Genomic DNA, 23,419 nt, shown 5'->3' with positions numbered 1-23,419 from the left:
ATTTGTGTGAAAAAGTTTACATATGTCTATATAAATATTATACAAAGCTCAAACATTGTATAAAGAACAAATATTGAAATATATTAATTCGAGACAAAAAAGTTTACATACTATATTATACTATACTATATTACATTATACTATACTCTATTATACTAGACTATATAATACTAGACTATATTATATTATATTACTCAAATATTATATACAGATCAAGTATTAAAATATATTATCTCCTGACAAAAACTGGTGGGAAAAAATTTACATACTTAAAATACTTACAAATAGTAAATACTTAAAAATACTTATAAATAGTAAATAATATACAAGGTCAAATACGATACAAAGATGAAACATCAACATATATTAACGGCAGGCTCCTCCTTTGCTGCAGCTTTCCTCCTCAGGATGAAATGGAAGTTGGCCTGGGTGTTCATGGCGTAGAACACGTTCGCCTTGGGTGGGATCACCAGCTCTGCAAGAGAGGGAGCGGAGCAAGCGTTAATTTGCGCACCACTTAGCGTTAGGGGTTTATTCTCACCGGCAGCTGCGACAACGTGTCGATGGCGTTTCTGACGTCGCTTCACATTTCACTCTTTCCTTCCAGATGCCGCAGAACTTTTCCAGCAGCAGCAGCAGAGCTCTGCTTCCCCACCTTTGGCCTCGGAGATGATCTGTACCAGCTCATAATCAGCTGAGCCAGACTCCAGGTTGTGCTTCTCCATGGCTCTCTGGATGACAGCAGGAGCCTTCTCTTGGTTCGTTAGCTGCAAAGACAGAGTTGCAATGGGAGCTTCTGCTTTATTCTCTCTTTAATGACTGAATCATTAGCAAAGGCCTGTCTTTCTGCAGACTACTTGGTCTTGGAAAAGATTTCCAAGAACTGAAAAATTACAACGGGTCAGTAACTGCGTAGCAGATTCAGCCAGATACTAAACCACGCTCTTTGTGACACGTGGTGGTTGATTTAGTTCAAGACGACAGACACTGTTCTAGAAATGCAGCAGTAAATCACAGCCTCTGCTCTCCTGAGCAACCACTTGGAGAGGTGAGACCTTGTTCTCAGCAGCCATCAACTCCACAGCAATCGCTCCCCCAGCTGTTGTTTGCAGACATCCATTCATCTCCTGTGCTAAACACTTTCTGAGGTTTGATCAGTGAACAGGTGTTTCCAAAATTAAAAGCACCATTTAAGTCACCTGGGGTGACAACATCACCCACAGTAACAGCATTTTGCTGTTCCCGCTACTCACCAGGATGCTCTTGTAGATGTTGCCACATCTGTCATCTTCCAGGCTGGTCCGGATGATGCAGCTGTCTCCCTTCTGCTGGTTGTAAACTGGCTGCACTGGAGGCACTTCTTTTGATGTGGTGGTTGTCATGGAGTCGGGGCACTTCTTGGAGCACTTGGCATGAGATGGTAGCAAGGGAGGGGACGAGATCAATCGAAATCACACTAACAACTGCTCCAGCTCAACAGTTTAAACCAGTGATGGATGCCAGAGTCCAGCACCTCATGCTTCGTTTGGTTTAAGAACGTTTAGTACAATTTCAAAGATCCATCAGCTAAATATTTCAGCACAACAGCCTTAACAAGGGCTTCAGCAACCCCGTTAAGGCAGTTTAGGTCAAAAGAGCAGAGTCTGTAGGACCAAGCTCCCTGGGAACGGAACCCAGCCCAGGCAAGGCTTCCTCTGGGCAGCTCCTGGCAGGTCAAACCCACAGGGCTGCTGAGCTCTGACCTCACCTGCTTCTCACTTGCTCAGCTGCTCTGCCTGCCCCACAATTAGGCTGGGCTTATGCACATGAGCCTTCCCCCCAAAAACGCCTTTCCCAGAGCTCAGGTCCCTCCATTCCACTGCGAGCAACGCAGCCTCGCACAGGCTGTGTGTGCTGAAAACAGGGCCCAGGCCCTACCTTGTGCTGAGGCTCCTCTGCAGTGGCGCTGGCAGTGACGATTGTGACGCTGCTGTCCCCAGAGCTCCCACCCGGAGCGGGTTTGGGCTGCGCTGTGACGGGTGTGCTGTGGGCGCTCAGCCCCAAGCCCAGGAACGGCCTAGGAGAGAAAAGAAAGCGCAACGGCCGGTGAGGGAAAGCACAACAGAGCTGGGCTGAGCAAAGCTGTCACTTGCTTCAAAAACCTGACGGAGTGTTGTGTTTTCCTGTCTGCAGTGGCCTATTCTTTGCGTGTGTATATCAAATTAGACTCTATCCTTATTTACTCTCTTTTGCTACTGCAAATTTGAATCGCATTTATAATCCAGCACTAACATTGTTCCTTTGTCTGACATCTTAAGGTTACTTCTACTGTCTTTAGTCGATAATCCTCGTGGCTACTTGCACCACTAGAAAGGGACAACGTCAGACAGAAATACGTATTTCTAGCTGGTGGTGTCTCCTTACAGTACTGCAGTGCTCTGGATCCCCAGCCAGGTTTGTCAGCTGGTGTTTGATTTATTGCGGTTCATATTCAGCCACCAAACGCCCCTCTCCCCGTTGTACTCACAGGCTGAATCTCTTCCCCACGCTCTTCTGAGTTGTGGCCGATGTGACGCTCTTCTCAGCAGCTGCTTCAATTTCACGGGAAAGGCGGAAACTGCAGAACAGGCAATACAATTAGTTATATATCTCCAAGTGGCAGTATCTAAGAAATCGGAGAAACCCTGGGTTCTTCCCACTTCACAGAGGGTTGCATCCCCACAAGGAGGGACGCAGCTCTGCCCGTGTGTATTTCCACTCTCCGGGAGCAGCAGCGTGCGGCAGCTCCTGGCAGCGCAGAGCTCAAGGCTGAGAGAACCTGCCTGCGGGGGAAGAAAAGCTGCTTCGCCAGCTGGGCTGAGACCCTACCTCTCCTCATCACTTAAATGCTGCTGCCTCCTAAACCACTGCAGGAATTTTTCATCTGGTGGCATGCAATAGCTGTTACATGCAGACTGCAAGAGCTTAATTTGGGCGATTACTTCAAATTCCTAAGAAAACAAATCATAAAATAGGAATTCTAATTAGAAAAATAAAGCCAGACTCATTCAGATACTAAACACACGCAGCGACAGACCCAGGACAAACTGAGTTTGACCCCAAGTTCAGTTTCAGTTGAAGAAGTGACTCTTTCAAGAACCAGTTTCTCAAACAATGCAATTCTGCAGCTCACCCTTCCCGCTCACCCTGCGTGGCCAGAGCAGCGCCGAGAGAGGAATCACGCCTGTACGGAGGTGGTTCTCAAGCACTGAGCAAGGGAAAGAACTAGAGGTGCCTGTGACGAAAGCAGAGCCTGATCCTCCCCGGCTCTGCACGTCGTGCACTCACACTTGCACCAGAGGAACACAAAACGCTGTCCCCAACGTGTGACTGGAATGTGCTGCTCTTCCCCAACTCCGCTTGCACACACGCTTGGCCAAAAGAATTCTTATAACCCCTCATGTTGGAGCAGGTTCTAGACTCAGAGCTGAGCACTCAGCGCGGTTCAGCTTTGCCGCTGCTTTGTGTGAAGCTGGACCCATGAGCACGGAGCAGCTCGTGTATCTCATGAGTACCCTGGCCCGTGCGGTTCTGCACACACGGCAAGTCCGAGCGGTGGTTTGTGGAGCCGGGAGCAGCTGAGGGAAGGAAACGGCTCCATCACAGCCAAACCACGTCTGCTTTCAGAGCCCAGAGCCGAGATCTGGCACGACTTCCCTCGCACAGAGGAAACCCCGGCGCCTTTGCTGCTACTGATCTCTGACCAACGAGGCTCAGGCTGGAAGGAAACGCTGAGCCTTGGTTTCTCAGGCCCAGGTACCTGGGTCACTCTCTGCACCTTCTACCCACCAGGATTTACTGCAGCACAAGGAAGATGGTTACAAACTGTATCTCGTGGCAAGCAAAGGTCTCACGCCAGCAGGTCTGATTCACTCCCAGCACACAGAACACACACGTGTAACGTGTTCCCGTGAACACCAAACGGGGGGAATGTGCGCGCCCCAGACGTAAATCCCGTGGCAGCGAGTGCCCTGCAGCTCCTCCTCCCCTGCTGCCCGCATCGAAAAGGAATTTCTCTTCCCGCGCCGCCCCTCGCAGCCCGGCAGAGGTTCACAGCGGGCCAGGGATTGTTCCTTCCTCACAAACTGCATTAACATTAGCGGCTGTCGGATACGCCTGAGCAAAGACAACAGGCTCGCCAAGAGAACGCTCTAGCAGAGAGCATCAGGAACTAAAGATCACGGAATAGTCAACGTTCCACTTACCCTTCGCCTCTTCTCAAAATTGATCAGCCCGCCCTGTTGGAAGGAAAGAGAAGGGATCAGAGGAGAAGAGCACAGGCTCGGTTGGATTTCATCACAAACAGGATGAAGTAGCGACACCAAGGAAGGGAAAGGCCAGACCTGCCCTGAGCAAAGGCTTCTACAAATACCTGTTTCCAGCTCTAGGAGAAACCCCAGCACTTGTGTACCTGAGTCTATTTTTTAAATAGATTCCTCCATGTTGAAGAACTGCACTAGAACCCAGTGGAAGACAGAGGAGCAGACACAGTGCCGGGAAGGGAGGGAGGATGTTTAGGATTCCAAAAATTGCCCCAAATTACCTCGAGATAGTCCTGAAGGGCTGTGTCCAGCATCACCAAATCTGTGAGGAAGGTACCAAGGTAAGGTACCGTGCCTTGCGTGACTCCCTGCAAACCATCAGAGCAATGCTGGATTAATGGATTGAGAAATAATAATAATTAGAATGCTAGAATACTCCTGTGTAAGCAAACAAAATACAACTCGTCTGCTTAAGTACACAGTGCTCTTGTAAATGACGCTTTCCTTCATGACACCATCCTTAGTATCTTAGCCAGCGGTTCATGTCTGTACAGAGCGGTAGAAAGCCAACGTGCTCATTCGTAACTCATCTGCGTCAAACTGCGCCGTGCGGCACCTCTCGCCCCAGCAGAAAAGCCCGGGATTTACAGACCTGTCTTCCCCAAAGCACCGCACACGGGAGTTCCGTTGGTTAGGAAAAGGGCCGAGCTCGGCTTTGATTGCGATCACAAGCCTTGCAACTCAAACTCATCCCCACCTTCATCAGCAGCTCCCTGCTTGTCGAAAAGTTGTCGCAGTCAGAGAAGATGTCGGACAGCTCTTCAAACATCAGCATTATGTCCCTGTACAGGAAAAGATTAAATCATTCCAGTTATCTGTAAGCACTCTAAATCAGATCGGGTTCCTATTTTTTTCTCATGAATCGTTAACAGTTGGGCACATCAAAGATAACGGCACCAAAACACATCCAGCGACACGCTGCACATCTACCAGGAACCTTCCTGGGATCTTCTGGTGCTCCCAGGCCCTGTTTGACACAAAGAAATGCCGCAGGGACGCTGACCCTGCTGAGGGTTCTCAATCACACCGCAGGTAGGAGATTCTTGTAAGAAGGCGGATAAACGGGTACAAAGAAAGAGCACGGAGCTTTTTGCCTTTGTCTGGGGCAGCCTTACTTTGGAACACAGGCCCAGGTCTTCTTCAGGTGATAGATGGAGGTGGACTGCAGTGCTGAAACGATGGCCTTGGAGGAGGAGAAGTTGTTGAGGATCCTGCATTCCTGTGAAAGGAGCGGTTAGAAACCCAGGAGCATTAAACGTCAGCATCACCAACAGGTCAGTGCTCTTCTGTCTGCCCCGTGTCCTGCTTGCTGCACATTCTCCCTGCTAAGCAGGCAGCTCTACAAATATTGAGCATCAAAAATATCACTGCCCCCTCCGGCCACCAAACACTTGATGGGCTTTGGCATTTACACCTTGTCTTCCTCACTTTCATCTCTTTGTGCTGATGCTGCCCAAACTACAACTGTGAGGAGAGGAAGAGCAACACTGCGTGTGCTGTGACAGGGACAGTCGGCCAAAACCAGAAAGAACGAGAGCTCAGCTGCTCCCTGGCCTGGGCCCAACGCGTACAACCCCCCTCTCCCCTCCCAGCCCCACGGCACCCGCACAAGGAACATTAAACAGTCGCCAATAAATGCTTTACACGTGCGATGCGAATCCACTTCTCCAAGATCTTGGCTCTTTGCTGTGTTTTCAGGTCTTTGCTCCTCAGAACGGTGCTGAGCACGCAGTTGGTGACGGCGTTGAACTGCGAGATGGTGGCTCTGATGCTCCGGGCCAGGTGCTTGTTCTCTGTCTTCTCCCTTTGGGACCAGATGCAGCCCAGACAGTGCTGGGGCACAACTTTCTTGAAGAGTGTCTAGAGGGAAACAGAGGTGCCCAAGTCAGCCTGGATCGCTATTGCCCACAGGAAGAAATGCACGCTTACAGTACAACTTGGACCTAAATCTAATATGGTATTAAAAGGGAAATACTTGTTTTCTCTTAGTTTAAAATACACACTTTGGCATAACCCTTTAGGCTTGATGCCCTAAAGAACTGTCAGCTAAACAGTCCTGGCAAAATAAGAGATACCTTTGTATCACTTGCATAACCAAGGGGAAAAATTTCTATATAATGATACTTTTGAAAGAGATTGATACAAACAAACCAAATCGGAGCACTACAGTTAAAAGTACTTATACACGTCTAGGCGAGGTAGCCTAAAATATAGTAAAACCAGGCTATTTCTGAGGGGTCAAATACTAAACTTTGCCAAAAAGGCTACGCAGTCTACATTCACACTTCAAAAAAAAAAGACAAACACCACCTTCAGAATAACCAAAGGAAAAGCCCAATGAACAAAGCAAGTCTGGATAACCCAGTAGAGCTGCATTCTGTGTCCCAGCAATAGAGCTGTTCTGGAACACTAGACTTACATTGACATAACTTAAAAAATAATTTAGAAGCCCGGTACTACTGCCCCGAGCATTTCAAGTAATAGGTATGATCTACATACCGCGTCCATGTATGTCAGCTGTTCTGCCACAAGGTCTTCTTGGAAGAAAGAGAATTCTTCTGGACTGCTGATCTCCAGTTCCTCTTCATTGTCCAGGTTATGGGGAGAAAGGCTGTGGAACCCGTCTGTCCGGCGTGGAAAACATGAGTTAGTAAATCTATACAGCAAACACTGAATCAAAGCAGATATTTCAAAAATCACTACATGCAATAGCACAACATGCAAAAGGTCCTGCCTGGTGTAACGGCCTCACCGTGCTGCCTATTTTAGTGAGAAAAGTAAGCACCAGAAGGTTAAATTGGCAAAGAGAAGGTGGAAGAAAAAGAAACAGAAAGAATTGAGCTGTTCAGGGTCTCTTCGCTGAGAAGTGCCCTAACCCATTCACTAACCATTCTTTGGAAGCAAAAAAACCCACCAACCCCCCAACAACAATTCCTTATTAACACTGCAGAATGTTGATAATCTACTTGTCAGTATTTATACATTCTACAGCCTGAAATAAAGCTGAACTGCAAAGAGACAAGACTGCAATTATACCCCCAAAATATTGCCTCGAGAATGCTCTTATGTCCAGATTTTAAGAGAAGAGGAGGAGAAGGGAGAGAGACCAGTTGGAAAGTTAAAACATGCTTTGCTAGTAATACTCATGAGGAGAGAAAGTAATGCAAAATATACGAAACCAATCGTGGCTCCAGCAGCTGCAGGACAGGCACCCCGACGCCCTGGGCTGGACTCGGCAGTAAACCAGAGCTGGATTCAGGGCTGCAGGGCCTGTCTAAAGTGTAAGCCTGGGCCTTTCTGCACACCAGTCCTACCGTTATCCAGTCCAGAGCCAACGGGGTCTGAAAAACACGCAGCCAACTTGAGAAAAATGCACGTACAAGAACTCAGCAGAAAGGAAGATTCGCTCAAAGACATTTGGTCTTGCTTAAGCAAAACTAGAATGCTTGGAGAACACAGGCTTGACACTGGGAGAACACACAGGCAGCAGAGAAAGGTACTTTACCATCATTCTCCAGTTCTTCTTTCTGGAACTGCTCCAAGAGATTCTGCGCCCTCTTCTCCGGGTCAGAGCCGGGCATGTGTCTCTTCAGATAATCCAGCACCTCCATCAGACACACGTAGTCCGGCGGCTCTTGGAAATCCTCGGCGCACTGATCCAGCCAGGCTTGTAAAATCGATGCGATCGCACTGTGAGCAAATTCAGAGAGAACACGTGGGTTCTATACAGCAGGTATGGATGCAATCGCCTGGATCTGTATCTAACAGAACAACACTGAGACATTCATCCCCCACGTGAAGGCAGTCTGGACACTTCTGTGAGCACAGAATTTAATTTGTTCTTTTTATGCAAGAGATATTATTAAGATATTACTTCAGAGGAAATTAAAGGCTGCTTCTTCACTTACACCTTGGGAAACCAGCGCACTCATTAACAAAAACACTAAGATTTTCTCTGAGTCGCATTATTGGATGTGTTATGAGACAGTTGATACTCGGCCTTTACACAAGCTCCGTGAAGCAAACAGGGCTGTGAAGTGTCCAAGGAAACAACAGCTCTGCTGCCCACGTCCTCCTCCAACACCCAACCCTGCCTGGGGCTCGCTGGGCGGCGCAAAACCAAACTTACGTCCTGAGCGCTGTGGTGGATTCGGGGGAATTCTGGCTTTCAGCTTCTTCACAGCTTGAGACCTCCAGGTTTCCATATCTGAAAAATGAGAAGGGGGTTTAGAGGAACCTCTACTGAGTAAAAGCAAAATCCCAAATAGCGTAATTCATATACAATTAGCATAAACAACTACAAAGTGTTTCTAGCTCAAACTGCAAATGTGGAATCTAAGAGTCGGGCAAAGTTAAGGAGCTTGAAGAGGAAAAAAATCCTGAAGAAACAGCCAGTATCTTCCAAGCTAGTTTGTTCATTCCTAGGAAGCAGCCTGCACAGAGGAGGAATCAACCAAAACAGTTTCTCTGCTCACAGCTCCAAGACCCTTTCTGCCCATTTTCCCTCCAGCACACAAGGAGGCTGGAACACAACCACTTTCTGCAACGCAGCTTCTGTTTCTCCAGTATTTCCCATTCCTCCCCACTCCCAGGGTGATTTCACACCAAGTTTTCCCGGTGGCACGTGCCCACTTGTGCCAAAACTACTGGCACAGCTGTCACCAGTGGGCATGGCCATGGGGCTGTGAAAACGCCACCGGGAAAGAGGAAACCATGGGCACAAGCCCAACAGCAAAGCAGAATCTCTTGCCTACCCAGGCAAGGCCTGTGCCTTGCAGGCAGGATTATTCTGCCCTGCCACGGCTCACACCCTCAGCACCGCCCAAGGCTTTAAAACAGGAACTAAAGCTTCCACAATCTTATAACAAGGGCTTCATGTTGGACAATTCCACCGGGGCTGGGGAAGCTGAGGCAGAGATGAAGGGTTTGCACATATCCCCGTGCACTGCAAAGCAAACCCAGACTAAATCAGGCAAACCCGTGGTCCCTCTGACAGCAGCGGCGCAGCCACAGCCACAGGGAGCTCAGCTGGGGACACTGAGCCTGGAGAGACCTGCGGGGAGAGCCCTGGCATCAGCTGGAACAGCTCCTTGCAAACCACACCTTGCACCTCCTTAAATATGGGGTAGGAGGACGTCAGGATACATCTGAGCGTGCACATTTCAATGGAAAAGCTGTATTGATTTTCTGGTGTCGGTCCCAGTTTGGTTCCTCAGCAGTCAGACCCCGTACACTTTCCCCACCTGGCGCCTGAGCTTTCATGAGAGTTGGGATGTGGGCAGCGTGCATTTACACATTTATGTGTGTTTATGCTGAAATCCTGAATTTTGCACCGTTCTTGACCTCTGTCCATCAGGTTATTAAGTCCATGTCCACTAAAAGTAGTAGAAGAAATTCTTGCCAACATCCCCTGTCATGTGTAATCAATGATGGCTCCGTTTCCCTTCTGTCCCGGCTCTTACCTGTCCAGGAGCAGTTCCAGGACTGTGCTGGTGGAAGCAAAGGCCCTGTATGTGGAGAGGAAGATGCTGATGTATGTAAAATCATTCTCCTCAAAGGCCATCAGAAGGGTCTCCACAAGCATTTCCAAAGTGCCAGCTTTCAGGGTCCTGCTTTTGCACATCTCGGCCTGGCTGACAGTGTGTTCTGCAGGTAACTGGTCCCCTTCAGCCTACAAAGTGGAAACAAAAACAAAGCACAAAGCTCAGACAGAAGCCAGATCCCTGACACAGCTTGCACAGTGAAACACAGATTCAGTTCCGTCACAGGAATAGTCCATCTCTAGTTACTAAACAATTTTGTCAGTTTTGGCTCTCCAAATACCAAATGCTTTTCACCTGAAAAGCCTCCACATCCCTCTACAAATGCAGCATCACTTAGAGCTCTTCCCTTGAGAACATGACCAAGACCTGGCAAACTCCTTCTACGTACAAGGAACAACACCCCCGAAACGGGAAAAAATTCTACTTTTCTAAAGTATCTTTATGGGACACAGACATGCTCAAAATGCTCCCCACCTCTTACACAAAACCAGCAGCTGGGAAATGTACAGGAGGTCAAAAATACTTTCTCATGTTTCTCCTGGTAATAACAGGAGGCAGAGGTGGGAAATCTGCTACTCAAAGTCTCTACACTACCAACCTGGACACAACGGTGCAGGCAGCAGCACCTGCCAAACTGAGTGCCTGTGCATTTCAGCTCATTGCGCTTACCCCTAAAGTCTTCGTGCTTGGAAATACCTTCAAAAAACAGTACAGAGCTGTAATTCTTGCAGAAAGGCAGACAATTAATTTCTCGGCTGGCTGAGAAAGCAATATGAAAATAAAACCCAAACCTATATTCACTTAAGATTTGAGGAATTTTCCAGTGACTTTTCAGAGACCTTCTTTAGTCAAAAGACCGAGACTATTTGTTTGGGAGACCTGAGACAGGTTCCTAACAGCAGAAATGAGCCACAGCCAGTCCAAAATAATTGACAAATGTTCAACTTCTCAGGCCATGAGCTAGACCCTTATTTCTGCACTAAGTACCATCTGACCTACCGCCACCACCGGTCAAATCTGTTTTACACATCAAGAAAACAAGAAGAGCCAACACAAGAAGACAGCCGTTTCAGATGATCCAGACACACAACTTCAGTGTTTTGTTGGTTTGGGTTTTTTTTTTAATAGTGGGAGCAGTCAGTGCTAAAAGTTAATATCATAATGATCCGTGTGGAATTCAGCTCCCTGGAACAGGCTCCAAAGTCCATGAGCAGCCATCCAAAATGCCACCGCGCCAGCTTTACTTACCCCGAGCCATCTTGCTCCTTCATCCTCGGTCTGCTGGATATGCACGCTTTTCAGGGTGTCACAGTCAACAGCTGCTTCTTCTACTTCTTCACCTCCATCCTCAGTTGTGCTCTTCCAGGAAAAGGGCAAAGAAAACAAGTAAGAGAGAAAGGAACATGGTCCCTGCACAAGCACCAGCTGCAGACACCAGCATGCCAAGACGAGGAGCTCAAACCGCCTCAAAAACACTCACTTAAGTTGCCACTTTTTAGCTGCCTTTAGTTACCTGGGGTAACTTTTGGACTTCTAAATGAAAGCAGAGAGGAGCTGAGTGCACAAATTACTGTACAACCCAAGGAAAGAGGTAAGAATTGAACCAGAGAGTCCAGATCTCCTGAACCCCAGCACTAACAGCCACTGCATTAACATGCTGATACGTGTTGAGGAGCAAAGAACAAGAGAATTGAAAATAGATGTAACAATTAACTTTAGAAATACATATACTGGTCCCTCTGCAACCGCATAATGTTTTGTCATCATACGTACAATCGAACAATTAAAATTTCAGGGCTTTACTAACCACCACAGCCTTAAGCACAGCAACAACTAAATTAGAAAGGATTTCTTCTGAGTGCAGTGCAACAAAATCCTGGTTTGGGGAGACTGGGCTTTGGGTTTTTTTGAGTTGCTTTTCTGTTTGTTTTTACCTCCTTTACCTCTAAAATATCCCCTAGTCAGATAGAACTGCCTGTACACCAGTGACTTGCCTCTTGAACGCTCTGTGGAACCTCCATGTCTTCCCCAGGCTGGTTCCTCACACTGTCTTCCGGGCTCTGTGGAGTCTCCGCATCTTCTTCAGTTGGCTTGTCCTCAGTGTCCTCAATGTGCTCTGGAGTCTCTGCGTCTTCCTCTCTTATCTCGCTTGGACTGTCCTCAGTGTGCTCTGGAGTTTCCACATCTCCCTCTCTTATCTTGCTTGGACTCTCCTCAATGCGCTCTGGAGTCTCCTCAATGCGCTCTGGACTCTCCTCAATGCGCTCTGGACTCTCCTCAATGCGCTCTGCTGTCTGCACACCTTCCTCCGTTGGCTTGGTCAGACTCTCCTCAAGGCTGTGCAGAGACTCCACGTCTTCCTCGCGTGTCTTCCTCCAGGGTGTCCTCCTCCTTTGTCTCCTCCAACATCTCCAGAGAGACAGGTTCCGAAAGGAGAAATTCCGAGCCTGTTGGAAAACAACGGAAAGGCAGTTCTGAATTGCAGAGAGCAACACATTTACTTTTAATGTTCTTGCAAAAGTACCAGGACAAGATCATAGGAACCCTGACCTTTAGGCACTATTACAATGCAAAAAATAGATTGTACGAGAGAATCATAGAATCACTTTGGTTGAAGAACACCTTGAATGTCATTGAGTGCAGCCCTTAACCCACCCCTGGCATGTCCCTGAGAACCTATAATCACTGTAACACTTGACTGGAAATCACCTCAAGGCACGGGATTCTATTACATCTCAGACAAAACTTGTTCCTTGTTCAAAAGTCCTTTCTGCTTCGAAACGTTTTGTTGTTGCTTTTGCTTTTAAATATATAAGCAGTTGATCACTGACAAGATTTTCATTGTCTGTTGCTTACAGGCCCAGAGAACACTTCACTGGAAAGAAGAGCTTTTTCACCAGAACAGGATACTTTTTGCCCATTTCCCCCCTTCTCTAACTCATATTAACGACTATGTTAACTCTTAGGCTTAATCCGTTGATGCCGGCCTGAGAACCTGTGCTGAGAACCTGAGAACACGGCCCTGAGAACCCACAGCCCTGTCCCCCAGAACCTCCTCCGCGTCCGTTCAGCCCCTCCAGGGCTGGGGACTCCCCCGCTGCCCTGGGCAGCCTGTTCCCACGGTTAATAACCCCTGCTGGCAGCAAACGCTCCCAACGCCCAACCTGAAGCTCCCCCGGCACAGCTGGAGGCCGTTTCCTCCCGTCCCGTCACTCGGCACTCGGGACCAGCCACCAACACCCTTCTCTCGGCACTCGGTGCTGCCGCCCCCCGGCCCCGTGGCCCCCGCAGGCCCGGGGGAGGGCGGGCGGCGGGGCCCGGCCTTGCTCATACCCGTCCGCAGCAGGGCCCGCAGCTGATCCCGCACATGGCGCTGCGTCCCGGCCGTGGCCGCAGGCAGAGCTGCTGCCGGCTCCGCCAGCCCCGCACTCCCGCTCTCTCTCTCTCGCCCCGACCGCTCGCCCCGACGGCTCCGCCGGCAACGGCCGCGGCGTCACCACGGCCACCGGACGCGGCCTCGCGGGCCGCCCGCAGCCGGCCAATCGCAGCTCGCCGCCGCTCCCTCGCGCGCCCCTTGCCCCGCCCTCAGCCCGGCCGGAGTGGAAGCCCTTGCTCAGCCGGACAGAGCGCCGGGAGCGGGCCCGACGGGCGGGACTGCAGCTGTGCGGGGAGCAGAGCTTGTTCTGCGGCAGCGTGAGGGACGGGCGCTCCCGGGAGCTGCTTCGTGCACACGCACCACACGCTTTCGTGTGGCTGCTGGGCCTTGCAGGCGGGAACCGAACCCCGCTGTCTTACCAGCGCCTCCTGCAAGTCGTTCCGTCGGCGCCCTCAAGCCGGTTTCTACCAGACACACGCGAGCAGTCCACAGGCTACAAGCACCACTGCAGCCGGGTTGTGGCTTCCCAGCTGAGGCAGCTCTGCTGGAACACAGGGCAGAGCCCACATTCCTCCTCCAGCAAGAAGGTGCTTCTGCAGGAAACATGGGGCACGAATAAGGTTTTCACACCAGCCGCTTCCTTAACAACACAGGGGTTTGGGCACACGTAGGTGTGTGTGCGTGTGTCTTTTATTCTCCGGGGCTCCTGCCTTCCGTGAAGAGGAACCTCACAAAGCTGTGTAATGTTCTGATTAGGAAGAAATATCAAAGAGGAGAACATAGATAATGCAAAACTACACAGTCCCAGCATAAGTGGTGTGATAGATAAACTTACTCCACACAGACAGAGTCTGTGCTCAAGAGAAGTTTATTGTAGTGGAGATAAGCACAGCAGCGCTGGGTGTGTGGGAATCTGCGTTCCACCTACACGCACACCTGACAAAGTTTTTAGTGGTCATTATATACCCCCGCTTTGTTATTACAATTCTCTATTTTGGGGAATTATCCCACCCACTAATACATATTCATACTAATAGATACGCATGCTCTGTCTTGGTGTTAGGGTCTTCTCTCCCCATCTGGTGGTCGTCAGGATGAAGGCTCTCATCTTCCTCAGTTTGTCCTTTATCTGAACTTGGGGGTCCTTGTAGAAAAAAATCACTGTCCTTCTGGCTTTGGCTGACGTTTCTGTTATCTCCCCCATTTGGTCATCTTCTTGTCCTTCAGTCCACGATTTGTCTGTTCCTGTTCCTGTGTTTCGGTACATCTGGTTTCCTCAAAATAGACTCAGAACATCCTTATCAATAACATGAGCCATCTGCCATCTCATTTAACTAGCAACAGGAACCACTAGGTCGCTCTAACATTTACTATAAGTGGGAAAGGAAAAATGAAGTTCTTGTCATTTAGAGCAATGTTTTCACTTTGTGATTCAATAGATTCCTTATTCTACTAAAGGTTTTAAAGAATAGGCAACTGAAGTCAAGAACGCGTTGTTCCCCAGCAAAGGGGGGTTCCTCCCCCAGAAATGTGAGTTGTGGTTAAACACACTGGCTCATTTTGTGGAAGTCAGTGTTTCTGCTCTCTTTTGTTCCTTTGTCTCTGGTCAGAGCAATTATGTACCTGAGTGAAAAGATGAGGCTGCTTCCCTGTGGGACCTTGAACACCCTCCACTTCAGCAGAGGTGACCCCACTTGTTCAAACCTTTTCTAACCTCAAACATTTTTCTCAGTGTCTTATGACTCTAAGAGAGGCAGAAACGTGCTGGAATCCACCAGATCCCTTGTAAGAACGATTGAGCCAAACTGGCAGAAAACAGCAGCGATCTGAACAAAAGGCCTCGCGAGCTTTTGTAAAACAACAAAACCAAGCCAGCCTTGAATGACGTCTTTCCACAGTTCCTTGTGTAGAATTCTGTATTTATAGAGATTGATATAGAGAGGTGTACAAGTGTTCATACCTTTCTGGATAGCTGTAACCAGGATGCAGTGTAACCGTTACTCCTCGTAGGTTCGTAGGCTTTTTCTAACCCTGTTCACTGAGAGAAACTGCGGGCGAGTGTTTGGGTATTTGGGTTTGTTTTTTCAAAGGGAATCAAAATGGTTTCCAAAACCATTCAGCTCAGTGGAGCAGCGCTCCTCTGTAGGGTCATCTCCTTCATCGCACGGCAACAGAAAACTGTCGCTGGCTTCCCCTCCACAAATCTCCAAACTTGCCAGATCTAAACGGGCCTCCCAGTCCAGAGCTGCCGTCTTGGCGTGTCTGAAATCCTGGGACGTGGCAGCAAAAGTGGAGGTTGCAAAAGGGAGGAGTTAGTCCGGGTCATGTCCTGCTTCACTCCCTGTGCTTCCATTTCTTCCTTCAGGAAAACAAAGCCTGACAGCCTGTTTGCAGGCCTGTTTAATTAGGCCCTAAAACCAAGTGTCAGGACTTCTAGGAACTTTAAATTTAAAGGGTTTGGTTACAAACTGCTTGACATTATCCTTATCAAACCAAAGCCACCTACAGAGATGTTGGTGTTGTCAACTGTGCTGTTCTCGACAGCCCCAATAGAATTATTGCACGTGACAAGATGGAAAGGCAACTTGTCTGGATATTTTTATACGTGAGGAGCAAACTTGTCTCTTTTTTTGGATGAGTTCGGCTCTGCCGCTGTTACAGGGAATTAACAATTAAAGGGTTAACCACGTAGCAAGGGCCTAGAGTTTTGTGAATTATGTTCAGAAACAGAGCCTCATTAAATGCAAAGATAAGAAGTTTTACAGCATCCAGCTGTATCCTTGAGGAGACGAAATAACGAAGATTTTCAGCAAAGGGATGATACTTTAACTGACTCAGCAGTGGGATCCCAGCCAATTCAGCATTCTAAGCCAAAGATGAAAAGTTCATGACCACCAGGTAGCACTGCGCAGGTGCAACAGGGAGGGGCCAAGGTCCTGGAACTCATTTTAATAAGAGCCACCTTCTTGGGGAAAGGTTATGAATATGTATAGGCGTTCCTGGGGTTATCATGAATATGTAACACCTTGCTGTATTTAAAAACATCTTCTATTGTTAGAAGGCGCACGCAAGATTAAAGGATTGATCCTTCATGCGCGCGACATCTAACAAACATACCTGCTTTATAACCTTGCGAGTTGTAAAGTTTTATGACTTTATAGGTTGTAAAGTTGTTTCCGCATGTCATTTTGGCGACTGCGGCAGGACGAACTCTGCCCGGCTGCGCGGACCGCCTGAGAGAAACGGACCTCCTAGACGCGTCCCGAACCTTTTGTTTCGGAGGGGCTCCACTCCGGCTGGTCACCGCGAGGGCAGACAGTGACCATTTGCATTAAGCAGATCAGGTATGTTTTTTTAGTGTAACATGGAGGCCCCCTAACTCATAGGAGACGTCCACGCGTGGCCAGATTCCCCATATTGGTGTTTGGTTTGGTGTAAATGGGTACCTAAGGGGGTTACTGACTTGACTCAACCAAAAGGGGGTCAGCCGCTAGCGATCTTGGGGGTAGATCGAGTAACCTTGAGACTTCTGTTGTGTCCCGGTTTCGGGAGCCAGGATGGACCCGCTAATGACTATATGGAAGCGGGAGAAGGGTAAACAGAGTCTCCAGTCGTGGGTTCAAGTCTCACTACAGTCGTCAGGGCTTCGAGTCCCAGCGGCGATTGAAACAATCATCGGGGGTTCAAGTCCCCTGGCGATTGTAACTTTATAACATCTTAACCCATGGGAATTGAAGTTTATATTGATGTAACTGTAATTGGAACACTTATGGTGACAGTTACATGTTGTGTGATTAAGAAGTTTTTATGCCGGGTACCGTGCTTTGTGTGAATGAGTGCTCGAGACGCAGTCTGACTGCAAAGTGAGTGCGGAGTCCTGATCCGCGGTTCCGCATCCTCCACGAGGAGACCGGCCGGAGATGGACGAAGCGAATGATAAGTGTTTGTTGAACTAATAGCTAGCTTGGTAATTATGTGTGTTATCTTTATAAGTGCCTGGGTATTCCATGTCTATTGTAATAATCTGTAGAGTACAACCATCTGTACGACGAGCAATTTAGCTCTTAACTGTGTGCATGTAAGGTTTTTTGTGTGGTAGGCTGTGCCTCATCTCGGTGTACTAAATTTAGCTTTTTGTGTGCACACCAGGCAACAAACCCCATTTGGGGATAACAGTTGTAATACCCTAGATGAGACTCTAATAAAAGCCTTGCCCAGTCCAGCTTGCTGAAGGCAGCGGGGGGTCAGGTGCTGATTGGGCTCCAGCGCGCACTGACCTGTTTTGTCAGGGAGACCCAGTGGTACCTCTGCCTGGCTGAGTGGTAAGCTGTCCAAAGGTGCAATGCTAAAATCGAGATATTGTTTTGATTAATTGTAATTGTGATCTGTTTGCATGTTTGAACTTGGTATTTGGTTTACGTGTCTGAGCTCAGTATGTTAGTTTGCATATTTATATTTGGTACCAAAAGAATTTTGTTTTGGGAGATAATTATAAAATGAGAACCGGTTCCATTACTAAAGTACCACCTTGCTCCCTCTTAAGATGCATCTTTACACATGAGAGTAAATTAGTGGAGGGAAGTGATTTGAATGTGAAATTCTGGGTTAGCTCTATTGCAGTTAGTGTTGTTCTGTGGATAGACTGCTTTGGATCTAAAATGAATGTAAGGGATTGATGCTTAACATGCTGTTTATTGACATCTGTAAGAAATTACAAAAGGTAGGAGCTGAGGGATGTAACTGTTGCTCAGCTAATTGAAATTGCATATAAAGTTTATAGTTGCAGGAATTAAAAGGAGGAAAAACAAAAAAGTAAAAAGCTGACTGCATGCTAAAGCGGCGAAAAGTGGGGGGGAGAGTGGCGGCTGCTGGCGCTCCTGGAGCTCCTCTCCTCTCTCCTCCGGGCTCCACGCCGGCGGGTGGGCAGGGGGGCAGTCGCTGCCGCCCGGCCCCGCCCCTGCTGGGCTGCTTTCTTGTGCGTAACACGCACAGAGCACTCGGATTTCCCCTTAGGTATACACCTTTTGACCTGGGTTCTGAAGTAGGGAGACAGCAGTTAGTGTTGTTATTTATAGGTCAGTCAGCAAATGATATTCGGAGGAAGTTACAGAAACTGAAAGCAACAGAGAGTAGGGAATTGAGAATTGGAAGGGCTAGAAAGTTCCGAAAGCCTTTAGAAAGAGATCAGTGTGCATGGTGTGGGAAAAAAGGACATTGGCAAAATGAATGTCAAGAAAGGCGCAGGGGAAGTAGGCAAAGGGAGAATCAGACAGTAGCAAATGTTGGAAGAGACTGACGGAGACCTGGCGAATCCACCCTAGCGGATCCACTGGTTATAATGAAGCGAGGGAAAGAACAAAACCAAGTGGAATTCTTGGTAGATGCGGGAGCAACATTCTCAGTTCTCAATCAAGTGTTACTGCCAATAAGTAACGACGACATAGTGGTAAAGGGAGCCACTGGCCAAAGTGAAAGAGCACATTTTTGTGAACCTCTGAAATACAGATTGGGTAAACAGGTAGGCATTCACAAATTTCTTTATATGCCTAACTCCCTGAAACCTCTTTTGGGGAGAGACCTATTGGAACAAATGGGCGCAGCAATCAGATTCAAAAAAAGGGGAAATTACTCTGGAGGTAAATGATCGGCAATATGTGCAAATAATGAGCTTGCTTTTAGTAACTGTTCCCACAGAGGGCAAAATTAATGAAGAGGTTATGGACCAAGTGTACCCCGGAGTATGGGCCACTGATGTACCTGGAAGAGCCAAAAATGCCCCACTAGTCGAAGTAAAAATCAAAGAAGGGTGACAGCCCGTAAGGATCAAACAATACCCTTTGAAAAAAGAGGACAGGGAAGGAATTCAGCCAGTAATAGAGAAATTCCTGCAAATAGGGTTATTAAAGGAACGTGAGTCCAGTTATAACACCCCTATATTGCCTATCCGCAAGTCGGATGGGTCATATCGGGTGGTTCAGGACTTACGAGCTATAAACAAAATAACTGAGGACCTCTACCCAGTGGTGGCAAACCCATACACTCTTTTGACAGTATTAATGCCTGATTTGGCTTGGTTTACTGTTCTAGATTTAAAAGATGCTTTCTTTTGCCTCTCTCTCCGTGAAGCCAGCCAGACAATATTTGCATTTGAATGGGAGAACCCTAAAAGTGGACGTAAAACCCAGCTCACATGGACGGTGTTGCCACAAGGATTTAAGAATAGCCCAACAATATTTGGAAATCAGATTGCTAAAGATCTTGAATCCTGGGAAGCCCCGTCTGATGAGGGACAAATGCTACAATATGTGGATGACATTTTGATCACTACCAGAATAGAGGAGACGTGTCTAACCTGGACCGTAAGTTTATTGAACTTTTGGGGCTCCAAGGATACCGGGTATCACAGGAGAAAGCCCAAATGTGAGTAAACCATTTTTCTATTCTCTCACGAGAAGCAGGGAATAGCCTTGGGTATACTGGCACAGGACCTTGGCCCATATCGACAAGCTGTGGCCTACTTCTCCTAACAATTAGACACAACTGCAAAAGGGTGGCCTGGATGCCTGCGGGCAGTTGCTGCAGTGGTACTGAATACACAGGAGGCTCAGAGACATACCATGGGTCAGAAAATGACTGTGCTAGTATCCCACACGGTGTCTGACAAGATGATGTAGAAATTATCGTCACTAACATTGTCAACCCAGCTTCTTTCCTCAGCGGTAACGTTGGAGAACCAGTTCATCATGACTGCCTGGAGACCATCGAAGCAACATGATCCAGTCAACCAGATCTAAAAGACATTCCTATGGAAAACGCTGAAAACTGGTTTATGGACGGAAGCAGCTGTATCCTGAGCGGCGAAAGGCATGCTGGTTATGCCATAACTACTAGCCGTGAAGTGATCTGGACCTTTGCCTAAAAATACTTTCACACAAAAGGCAGAAATAATTGCCCTTACTCGTGCTCTGGAACTAGCTCAAGGTAAAACTGTTAACATCTATACCAACTCCAAGTATGCTTTTGGGGTTGTGCATGCACGTGGAGCAATTTGGAAGGAAAGGAGACTTTTGAACTGTCAAGGCAAACATATCAAGCATGCGGAGGAGATATTGAAACTATTGGAAGCAGTTCAACTTCCTAAGAAGGTGGCAATCATGCATATTAAGGCACACCAGAAAGTGAGTTTGGAATTGGAGAAAGGAAACGAACTGGCAGACAGAGAGGCAAAACGAGTGGCCAAGCAAAAGGTAAAAATAGAAAGTGCCTTAGTCCCTGACGGGCAGGTCTCTTTAGAAGGTAAGCCAGAGTATACTAAAGAGGATCGGAAACTCATCGTAGATTTAGAGGGATCATATAATAAGGAAGGGTGGGTTCACACCCCACCGGGAAAAGGAGCAGAAGCACTATGCAAACATTTGATCAGGGAATAAGAGCTAGAAATTTGTATACCACTGTAAAACAGGTGATACAACAGTGTGATCTTTGCCTCCAGACTAATCCCAAAAATATGCCCAAGCTAGAAATGGGTTGAATTGGGAAAGGGAATGGGCCTGGACAACAATGGCAAATTGATTTTTCAGAACTCCCAAGAAAAGGGGGGTACCGATATTTGTTGGTATTAACTAATACTATTTCAGGTTGTGTCCGCACGTCACCACGGACATGCCCCTGCACCCCCGCAACCCATCGGACCCCCCCAGCCACCCCCTGCATCCCTCCTGTCCCACCTGCACTGAGAGACTGGGAGCTTCCAGAAATTCATCATTGCACTCCCCAACCCCCCCCCATTGCAACCCCCCGTACTGCCCCCACTGCACCCCCATGACACCCCCCGCTGCCCCGCACTCCCTGGACCCACCCCCAGCCACCCCTTGCACCCCCCGGGGTCCCAGCTGCCCCCAGGGGTGCTTTGCTCCCAAAAACTCTTTGATCATCATTGCAGCCCCCGATACCCCCACCTATCCCACCCTCTCCCCCTACTTCACCCCTATGACACCCCCAGCCACCCCTGGAACCCCCCCAGCCACCCCTTATGCCCCCCAAGTCCCAACTGCGCCCAGGGTGCTGAGCTCCCAAAAACTGTTGTTCATCATCGAACCCTCCCTGACCCCCCCAATTCACCCCCAAGACCCCCCCACCCACTGGTCTCTCCCCCAGAAGCCCCCCTCCCCACCCATCGTGCCCCCCCCAGCATTCCCTTGCGACCCCGAGGTCTCAGCTGCGCCCAGGGGTGCTGAGCTCCCCAAACCTTTTGTTCATCATTGCACCCCCCCTGACTCCCCCCACCCAGCCCCTGCACCCCCTGACCCCACATGCACCCAGCAACTGGGTGCTCCCAGAAACTCTGGTTCATCGTCGCACCCCCTGGACCCCCAAATTCACTGCCCCCCTCCCCCCATTGCAGCCCTCTGAGCCCCCCCACCCCCTGCCCCTCCCACCTGCGCCCAGGGGGTGCTGATTTCCCGGAAACTGTCGTTCATGAGCCGCAGCAGCTCCAGGAACTCGCTGTCGCGATAGTCTAAATGGTTCCCGGACGCGATCGAGCAGATGATGTTGGACGTGGCGCAGCTCAGCAGGTACGCGGGGTCAAACGGCTTCTCTGGGGGAAAGGGGGATCTTTTGGGGGAGGCGGTCAGCACCCAAGGGTGACACCCCCGCCCGCCCAGACCTCCCCAAACCCCCTCACCCCCCCACTCCGTAACCTGGGTGCAGCTCAGCAGGTAAAGGGGAGTCAAAGCGGGGGCGGGAGGATTTTTTGGGGATGTCAGCACCCAGGGGTGCCCCTCCACCCTGGTCCCCTCTCCCGACCTCCCCCCAGTCCCCCTGACACCTCCTCCCCGTACCCCTGGTGCAGACCAGCAGGTATGTGAGAGTCAAAGCACTTCTCTGGGGCGGCAGGGGTATTTTTGGGGGGTGTCAGCACCCAGGGGTGCGTGTCCCCCACCCTGTCCCCCCCATACCCTGGGTGTCCCACAGCTCCTTCAGCAGCGCTTGCGCCTCCTGCTGGATGCGGCTCTCGATGCTTTTCCAGCCCACCCCGAAGTCGCGCAGCACCGAGAGTGAGAAGCGGCGCAGCTGCTGCCAGCGCTCCCCGTTGGCGAAAACCACCCCTGGGGGGCACGGGTGGTCAGCAGCCATGGGGGTGCAGCACCCATGGCGGGGGCAGGACCCCGGAGGGGGGACATGGTGGGGTGAGCAACCATAGGGGGTGGGAGGGGGTGGGTAGCATCCATGGGGGGTTCAGCACCCTGCGCAGGGTGGGGACATCACTGGGGTCCAACGGCTGTCAGTGTGCCACCATTGGGCTCCCACCACTTCTGGGGTCCCACTTCTGGTGTCCCCCCCGGTGTCCCGGCGCACCGTGGCCGTGGAAGGTGCTCTCCAGGGTGGGCATGCGCCCACGCCCAGCGAAGGCCTCGGCGTTGTCCACCAGCGCCTCGCGCACCGCAGCGTGTCCACAGAGCACCAGCACCCACCGCATCCCCAGCGACACCGTGAACACCGGCCCGTACTTCTCACTGAGCTGGGGACACCAGGGAACACTCATGTCACCTGCCCACCCGCCGTGTCCCCAGCCATGCCAGGAACGTCTGGCTGACCTGAGGGGACACCGGGTGACACCCAAAGCCCCCGCTTCCCCCACCTTGAGCAGTGCCTGCAGGAACCCCCTGTGTCCCCCCTGTGTCTCCACGTCCCCACCTATGTTCCCACCTTGAGCAGCCCCTGCAGGATCCATGTTAGGGACATCTGCAGCAGGTCCCCATATCCCCGCCATGTCCCCACCTTGAACAACTCCTGCAGGGTCCATGTTAGGGACAGCCGCAGCAGGTCCTCATGTCGCCCCCATGTCCCCCCATGTCCCCACCTTGAGCAGCCCCTCCAAGGTCCTGGCTGGGAATAGCTGCAGCAGGTTCCCCAGCAGTGGCAGCACGGGGGGACCAGCGGGTCCACCCCAACCTGTACTGGTGCTTGGAGTTATTCCTCCCCAGGTGCAGGACCCTGCACTTGCCCTTGTTGAACTACTCAGTCATTTGTCCCAGCCAGCACAGGTTCATGAGGGGAAAGACCTGCTTAACAAACTTAATTTCGTTCCAGGAGAAGGTTACCCACCTAGTTGACCAAGGGAAGCCTGTTGATGCGATCTGTTTGGATTTCAGTAA

General features: G+C 49.7%; 1 protein-coding gene across 1 annotated transcript; it reads right to left on the bottom strand.

Annotated features, from left to right (window-relative positions):
* Positions 1-356: 356 nt before the first annotated feature.
* LOC136002933 (ral guanine nucleotide dissociation stimulator-like 1) lies at positions 357-23,034 on the bottom strand. Its single transcript, XM_065658169.1, has 25 exons — positions 22,903-23,034; positions 22,620-22,782; positions 22,220-22,369; positions 21,698-21,858; positions 18,680-18,753; positions 13,138-13,645; positions 11,931-12,330; positions 11,818-11,840; positions 11,132-11,242; positions 9,803-10,011; positions 8,470-8,547; positions 7,846-8,030; positions 6,840-6,964; positions 5,985-6,200; positions 5,456-5,559; positions 4,985-5,122; positions 4,740-4,749; positions 4,562-4,669; positions 4,224-4,256; positions 2,848-2,969; positions 2,507-2,596; positions 1,918-2,056; positions 1,254-1,451; positions 656-767; positions 357-475 (listed from the first exon to the last, which is right to left on the bottom strand). Exons 1-25 carry the CDS (start codon positions 23,032-23,034, stop codon positions 357-359), a joined length of 3,708 nt encoding a protein of 1,235 aa, XP_065514241.1.
* Between the last annotated feature and the right edge of the window lie 385 nt (positions 23,035-23,419).

This window comes from Caloenas nicobarica, unplaced genomic scaffold, assembly GCF_036013445.1.
Source record: "Caloenas nicobarica isolate bCalNic1 unplaced genomic scaffold, bCalNic1.hap1 Scaffold_83, whole genome shotgun sequence".
In the NCBI taxonomy this organism is placed as follows: domain Eukaryota; kingdom Metazoa; phylum Chordata; class Aves; order Columbiformes; family Columbidae; genus Caloenas; species Caloenas nicobarica.
This window is presented reverse-complemented; position numbering and strand designations above follow the sequence as displayed.

Coding starts and splice junctions, on each gene's coding strand:
- LOC136002933 (XM_065658169.1), bottom strand. CDS start 23,034: ATGGCGGGGATATGGGGACCTGCTGCAGATGTCCCTAACATGGATCCT. Junction 11,841..11,930: donor TCCACAGAGCCCGGAAGACA/GTGTGAGGAACC, acceptor CTATCTGACTAG/GGGATATTTTAGAGGTAAAG. Junction 2,057..2,506: donor GTGGGGAAGAGATTCAGCCT/GTGAGTACAACG, acceptor TTTCTCTCCTAG/GCCGTTCCTGGGCTTGGGGC.